Here is a 7,849-nt window from a genome sequence, read left to right as displayed (position 1 = left end):
TTTTATTGATGTTTTATACGGTGTAAGACATTTTCGTGAGGGAATTAAGGAAGCAACATTATAAATCTCTGATATTGAGTGGTGTCCATCTTTGTGCGGGTCAGAGGCTCTCTATTTAGCCGGAGAGTGAATCGAGTCGGAGCCGATGTGCCCCTAATAAACATGGCGGAGTTGTGGGGGCGGGGCAATGGGCGGCGTAAGAAGAGCTGAAGAGGTTGCGACCGCACATACGCATTGCAGCGGGAGTGGTTTGTTGACGGAAGCGCGCGGGTTCTTCCCCGGATCGGAATCAGATTTGAAAAGGGGGGACGGTTAACGGTCGGCGGCGTTGTCATGGCGGCAGGGGCGGGGCTTGTCAACGACGCGCGCTGGCACAAGTGGACCTTCGAGCTTAACCTGAGTGGCAGCAGCAGGTGCGGAGGCCGCGCGGGAAGCCGGGGGCTCGAGTAGGAGGCAAGCCGGGTCAGCCCGTCTCTCCTGAGGGGAGGCCACCGCACACTGACCCGGGGATGTGGACCAACCCAAAACTTCCTAACCCCGGATTTTTCACGCCTCTTTTACCCCTCACCCAGCTCCTCAGCACAAAGCAGCCCCTCAAATCCTCCAGAAATCACTCAGACCCCACTTGGCATCATTTCCCCAGGTCATGACCCTGAGATGCCCTTTTGGTTTCAGCCCCTCCACCTGATCAGGTGCCAACTGCGGTGGTGGTTGGGGGAACGATTGCTCGTTTCCAGGGCCGGGTGCTGAACTGGATCTCTCTCAATGTCCCGCAGTGTTTGTTTTCAAGATACAATTTGGTACATCTGGTGATTTGTCACTTTGTCCCTCAATGGAGGGCAAGTGGATTGGCACCCTGATTGACAATAATCCACTTCTGCAGCCCTCCGTTCCCCTGGCACTTTGGTATACGCAATGGCAGTGTGTGTCTGATGTTTGCCCAAGCTTTAGTTCATGCTGGCACGATTGCCACCACGTTAGGGTCCTCAACAGAGAGACTCCCTCTTTAAAGAAGGTCTTGAAAGGGTGACCAATTTGTGTTTTCTGTTTCTCACAGGAGCTGTGATTAACATTGTGGCCAGAGAGACTCCATGTACCCAGTCGCATATTCAGACAAACAGCTACCGGACATCTGCGTCCAAGAAACAGACCGGATCCTGGTTGAGAAAGTAAGTTGGATTTGAATGTGTCTTTAGTGTGTGGCTGACAACGCCCCTGGTTTGTCCATGGTGGTGAAGTACCTTGGTGAACCACAGCAGCCTGCGTGATAAAGGGACTTGTTGTGTTAATCATCATCCTAACTTCCAGGCCCGGGTATAAGATCAGTATATGGCCTCCCCTAACCGGCCCCCTTCACTGATACCCTGCTCACTTTCTGTTTTCAGCGCTGCTGGGACATTGCCTTGGGCCCATTGAAACAGCTGCCCATGAATCTGTTCACCATGTACATGGCTGGCAACACCATCTCCATCCTCCCTATCATGATGGTGTGCATGATGGCCTCGAGACCCATACAGGCCTTGATGTCCATGTCTGCAAGTGAGTACTATATTGAATCTGCAGCTCAGAAACAGCTCTGAACTGGCATCACTTGAGTGCAGCTTAGAATAGAGTGCTGAGAGTTGGGTAATTAAGGGAGTTAGGGAAGGAAGGGAAAGAGGTGCCCTTTTGCTTTCTAATATTCTCAGCCTTCAGGAAGTGATCTTACTCTTCCACAGGAGAAGAAGCTAGATTTTTGGTGAGTATCTGCTAAGTGACTACGGTTTATTCTATGCTTAAAGATTAAAACAGTACAGCAACTGGTGGTAAGATTAATAAAATACTTAAAAACTAAAATACTTAAAACAAAAACAAAATATGTAATTGGATAAAATAATTAAATAGTTTATTCGCACACATTAAAGATGTGTCACAGCTGCAGCGTGTGGGAGCTCGTGGCTGTCAGTTTGATCCAGGGCAAACATGTCTGCAGTAAGTGAAATTCGAGCAGCTCTGGTTCAGAGTTTATGAGCTGGAGGCTGAACTACAGACACTGCAATGCATCAGGGAGGGGGAAGGTTACCTGGATTCTTTGTATCAGGGAGCAGTCACACCTCTTGGCACAGGGTCTGCTGATTTGGTCAGTGGTCAGGAACTGGAGAGTGACTGAGTGAGACAGATAAGGGAACTCACAGACAGGAGCCTTAGCCTTTACCATTGTCCAGCCAGTTTGAGGTATTTTCAGCTTGTTTGGATGAATGGGAGCTGCAGGATGGATGAGCCAATTGACCATGGCACTGTGGTAAGGAAACCATTCTGGTGAGGGAAGTGAAAAGGAATGCAGTGATAATGGGGGACAGTACAGTCAAAGGGATTGGCACATTCTCTGCAGCAAAGAATGTGAATCAAGGCAGCTGTGGTGCCTGTCTGGGGCCGGGGTTCAGGACATCTGATCAGGGCTGGAGAGGAACTTGCATTGGGGAGGGGAAGTTTTCAGTTGTCATCGTCAATGTAGGTACAAACAACAGAGACAAAGAAGGAGGTTTTCGGTGTCGATGTGAGGACTTGGGCACCAGAAGCAGAACCTCAATGGTTATAATCTCTGAATTATTACCTGAGTGCCCGCTAATAGGTATAGGACAGATTAGATCGGAGGGATGAATGCATGACTGAAAGGCTGCTTTAAAGTTTATTTATTAGTGTCACAAGTAGGCTAACTTTAACACTGCAATGAAGTTACTGTGAGAATCCCCTAGTCGCCACATTCCGGTGCGTGCTCGGGTACACTGAGGGAGAATTTAGCATGGCCAATGCACCTAACCAGCACATCTTTCAGACTGTGGGAGAAAACCCACACAGATACGGGGTGAAAGTGCAAACTCTGCACAGATAGTGACCCAAGGGGCGGCACGGTGGCACAGTGGTTAGCACTGCTGCCTCACAGCGCCAGGGACCCAGGTTCAATTCCGGCCTCGAGTGTGTGTGGAGTTTACATGTTCTCTCTCTATCTGCGTGGGTTTCCTCCGGTTTCCTCCCACAGTCCAAAGATGTGCGGGTTAAATTGATTGGCTATGGTAAGTTGTCTCATAGTGTCAGGGGGACTAACAGAGTAAATATGTGGTGTTACAGCGATAGGGCCTGGGTGGGATTATAGTTGGTGCAGAAGCGATGGGCTGAATGGCCTCCTTCAGAACTGTAGGGATTCTAAGCCAGTATAGAACCCGAGTCTCTAGTGTTGTGAGGCAGCAGTACTAACCACTGTGCCACCCTAACTGGTGTGGGAGGTGGGTTCTGGTTGATGGGACACTGACACCAGTACTGGGTAAAGTGGGATCTGTACCATTGGGACAATCTACACCTGAACTGTGCTGGGGCTGGTGTTCTTGCGAACCCCATAATGAGGAAAATAGAGACGGTTTTAAACTAAATAGTGGAAAAGGAATCAAATTTAGGGCAAGGAATGAAATTTATATGAATGACTGGATGAAAGGATGTTTGGCAAATTTGCCGATAACGCACAGATAGGTGGGAAAGTAAGTTGTGAAGCGGACATACAGAGAGTACAGAAAGACAGAAAGGTTAAGTGAGTGGGGAAATATCTGGTAAATGGAGTAGAATTTGGGCAAATATGAAATTGTCCATTTCAGCAGGAAGAATGAAAAAGAAGCATTTTGTCTCAATGGTGAGAGATTGCAGAGCTTTGAGAATCAGAGGGATTGAGTCAGAGAGTCATAAAGGTTTACAGCAGGGAAACAGGCCCTTCGGCCCAACTTGTCCTTGCCGCCCTTTCTTTTTTAAAACCCCTAAGCTAATCCCAATTGCCCGCATTTGGCCCATATCCCTCTAAACCCATCGTACCCATGTAACTGTCTAAATGCTTTTTAAAAGACAAAATTGTACCTGCCCCTACTACTACCTCTGGCAGCTTGTTCCAGACACTCACCACCCTCTGTGTGAAACAATTGCCCCTCTGGACACTTTTGTATCTCTCCCCTCTCACCTTAACCTATGCCCTCTAGTTTTAGACTCCCCTACCTTTGGGAAAAGGTATTGACTATCTAGTTGATCTGTGCCCCTCATTATTTTATAGACCTCTCTAAGATCACTGCTCAGCTTCCTACGCTCGAGAGAAAAACGTCCCAGTCTATCCAGCCTCTCCTTATAACTCAATCCATCAAGTCCCGGTAGCATCCTAGTAAATCTTTTCTGCACTCTTTCCAGTTTAATAATATCCTTTCTATAATAGGGTGACCAGAATTGCACACAGTATTCCAAGTGTGGCCTTACCAATGTCTTGGACAACTTCAACAAGACATTCCAACTCCTGTATTCAATGTTCTGACCGATGAAACCAAGCATGCCGAATGCCTTCTTCACCACTCTGTCCACCTGTGACTCCACTTTCAAGGAGCTATGAACATGTGCCCCTAGATCTCTTTGTTCTGTAACTCTCCCCAACGCCCTACCATTAACTGAGTAAGTCCTGCCCTGGTTCAATCTACAAAATGCATCACCTCGCATTTGTCTAAATTAAACTCCATCTGCCATTCGTCAGCCCACTGGCCCAATTGATCAAGATCTGGGTGTCCGAGTGCATAAATCACAAAAGGCTAATATGCAGGTACAGCAAGTAATTAGGAAAACTAATAGAATGTTATCATTCATTGTGATGGGAATTAAATACAGAACTAGGGAGGTTATGCTTCAGTTGTACAGGTCACTAGTGAGACCACATCTGGAGTACTGTGTGCAATATTGGTCACCTTATTTAAGGAAGTGTGCAAGTATGCTGGAGACAGTTCAGAGACGGTTTACCAGACACTGATACCTAAAATGGATGGGCTGTGTTATGAGGAAAGATTCTCACATGTTCCTGAACTTCCTGCTTTTCCATTCTCGCTCTCAGTCTTTAGGGTCCTGGGGAATTCGAATCAGCACTGGCTGCAGCGTCTCATCTACTTCATCGGCAACCTGCTGGGGTTGGCCTTGGCCATCTACAAGTGCCAGGCAATGGGGCTGCTGCCCACACACGCCTCTGACTGGCTGGCATTCATCCAGCCGCAACAGGTGAGATCCGTACTTTGTATGTGAGGGGGAGCCAGGAAAATAGGAAGAGGAAACCATTCAGGGCTGTGGAGCCTGAGAGGTTGAGTAGATTGGGCCCAATTCTTTTTATTCATTCGTGGGACATGGGCATCTCTGGCTGTAAGAAGTTTAACAACACCAGGTTAAAGTCCAACAGGTTTATTTGGTAGCAAAAGCCACACAAGCTTTCGAGGCTCTGAGCCCCTTCTTCAGGTGAGTGGGAATTCTGTTCACAAACAGAACTTATAAGACACAGACTCAATTTACATGAATAATGGTTGGAATGCGAATACTTACAACTAATCCAGTCTTTAAGAAACAAAACAATGGGAGTGGAGAGAGCATCAAGACAGGCTAAAAAGATGTGTATTGTCTCCAGACAAGACAGCCAGTGAAACTCTGCAGGTCCACGCAACTGTGGGAGTTACAAATAGTGTGACATAGGACGGCCTCAACCGGGATATTGGGTTTATGTCACACTATTTCACATAAATATTTCTGCTTTTTTCCTCCTGAGTCTTTATCATGCGATCCTAGAATCAGAATTTATGTCACACTATTTGTGGGGGGGAGGGGAGGGGAGGGGGGAGGGGGAGGGGAGGGGGAGGGGAGGGGGGGGGGAGGGGAGGGGGGGGAGGGGAGGGGGGAGGGGGGGAGGGGGGAGGGGGAGGGGAGGGGGAGGGGGAGGGGAGGGGGGGGGGAGGGGGGAGGGAGGGGGGAGGGGGGAGGGGGGGGGAGGGGAGGGGGGAGGGGAGGGGGGAGGGGGAGGGGAGGGGGGGGGGAGGGGGGAGGGAGGGGGGAGGGGGAGGGGAGGGGGAGGGGAGGGGGGAGGGAGGGGAGGGGGGAGGGGGGGGGGGGAGGGGGGAGGGGGGGGGAGGGGAGGGGGGGGGAGGGGAGGGGAGGGGGGAGGGGGGGGGGGGGAGGGGGGGGAGGGGAGGGGGGGGGGGAGGGGAAGGGGGAGGGGAGGGGAGGGGGGGGGGGGGAGGGGGAGGGGAGGGGGAGGGGAGGGGAGGGGGGAGGGGGGGGGAGGGGAGGGGGGGAGGGGAGGGGAGGGGGGGGGGAGGGGAGGGGAGGGGAGGGGGGGGTGAGGGGAGGGGGGAGGGGGGGGGGGAGGGGAGGGGGGGGTGAGGGGAGGGGAGGGGGGGTGAGGGGAGGGGGGGTGAGGGGAGGGGGGGTGAGGGGAGGGGGGGGGTGAGGGGGGGGTGAGGGAGGGGAGGGGGGGTGAGGGGAGGGGAGGGGGGGTGGGGGAGGGGAGGGGGGGGGGAGGGGAGGGGGGGGTGAGGGGAGGGGGGTGAGGGGAGGGGGGGTGAGGGGAGGGGAGGGGGGTGAGGGGAGGGGAGGGGGGGTGAGGGGAGGGGAGGGGAGGGGGGGTGAGGGGAGGGGAGGGGGGTGAGGGGAGGGGAGGGGGGTGAGGGGAGGGGAGGGGGGTGAGGGGAGGTGGTCACTAATCCTCCCCCTCCCCATTCTGAGACCACACCCGAAGCAGGAGTGAACGGAAGAGGCCGGAGGTGAATCGATAACCTCGAGGTGAGTGAGGAAACAGTCAGTGTGAGTTTGATGCTGCTGTGAAGAATGTGTCATGTCTTTTCACTGATTCTGTAACTGTGGAAATAAAGAGTTTCAGCAAAATGGGATAAAAGCAAATTACTGCGGATGCTGGAATCTGAAACCAAAAGAGAAAAAGGTTTGTCAAAGGGTCATCCAGACTCGAAACATCAGCTCTTTTCTCTCCTGACAGATGCTGCTAGACCTGCTGAGATTTTCCAGTGTTTTCTCTATTGCTTTCAGCAAAACGGGGCCTCTGTAAAATGACAGCAGACAAAACCGAGACTCAGATTTCACTGACTCCACCAGCTTAAAACTCTCCTGTTCCACTTTAAACTCTGCAGCACTCTCACCTTTTCTCTCCCACAATATTCAGGCTTCAGTAACCCGAGCTGGTGGTTAAATAACCGTTCCCTATTTGCTGACTCATTTCACCATCACTCCTATTCTTCCAGCGCAATCCCAATCCCCACTTCCACTGCTGAAGAACACTAACAGACATCCCTCCCTCCGTGTTCAACTCTTCAATGTTCACCTTTTCAGTTGGGTAGGGTTTCAATTGAGAATCATAGCACATCCCATTTCCACCTCCTCGTGGTGTCTGGACCAGATCAGGTGAATTTTCCACTAAAAGCTCTGTTTAATCCTTCTCCCCAAAGTCCAGCATCTACAAGGCACAACTCTTGTGTCCAATTGAATAAGCTCCAATTTTCTGACTTAGTGCAGCTCCAACAACTCAGGAAGCTCAACACCATCCAAGACAAAGCAGCTTGATTGGCAATCCTCCGACAAACATCTACTCCCTCCAACACTGACTCACATGGCAGCTGTGTGTACCACCTACAAGATGCACTGCAAGCACTCACCAAGGCTTCTTTGACAGCATGTTGCAAACCCGCAACCTCTAGCCCCTTGGAGAAGGGCAGCAAATGCCTGGGAACATCATCACCTGCACGTTCCCCTCCAAGTCACTCACCATCTATACTCAGAGATTGATCACAATGTGAAATTCACTGCCACAGGAACTAGCTGGACAACTCATAGTTTAAAAAGGAAATGTGATGAGTACATGAGGGAAAGGAGATTAGAAAGATGAGCTGAAAGGCTGAAATGAGGGAGATAGAATGGGAGGTGTCTTGTGTGAAATATAAACCCCAGCACAGACTAGTTAAAACGAACAATGTCTTTCTGGTCTGGATATTCATAGAATCCCTACAGTGCAGAAGGAGGCCATTCGGCC

General features: G+C 51.1%; 2 protein-coding genes across 3 annotated transcripts in view; both read left to right on the top strand.

Moving 5' to 3' along the window:
- LOC144485002 (uncharacterized) overlaps window positions 1-7,849 on the top strand; it is a 397,873-nt gene that overhangs the window by 298,977 nt on the left and 91,047 nt on the right. Inside the window, exon 1 of one of the 2 annotated variants that reach the window (XM_078203327.1) lies at window positions 1,515-1,539. The exons of the other annotated variant lie outside the window; for it this stretch is intronic. The gene's annotated coding sequence lies outside the window, so the exon portion shown is untranslated. Of the gene's footprint in view, window positions 1-1,514; window positions 1,540-7,849 lie in introns of those variants that run through there. 2 annotated transcript variants of the gene reach the window in all.
- LOC144484977 (ER membrane protein complex subunit 4-like) lies at window positions 1,092-6,923 on the top strand. Its single transcript, XM_078203302.1, has 4 exons — window positions 1,092-1,169; window positions 1,386-1,539; window positions 4,886-5,062; window positions 6,853-6,923. The coding sequence occupies exons 1-4, from the start codon at window positions 1,092-1,094 to the stop codon at window positions 6,921-6,923; spliced, it is 480 nt and encodes a 159-aa protein (XP_078059428.1).

This window comes from Mustelus asterias, unplaced genomic scaffold (genome assembly GCF_964213995.1).
Source record: "Mustelus asterias unplaced genomic scaffold, sMusAst1.hap1.1 HAP1_SCAFFOLD_150, whole genome shotgun sequence".
Classification (NCBI taxonomy): domain Eukaryota; kingdom Metazoa; phylum Chordata; class Chondrichthyes; order Carcharhiniformes; family Triakidae; genus Mustelus; species Mustelus asterias.
This window is presented reverse-complemented; position numbering and strand designations above follow the sequence as displayed.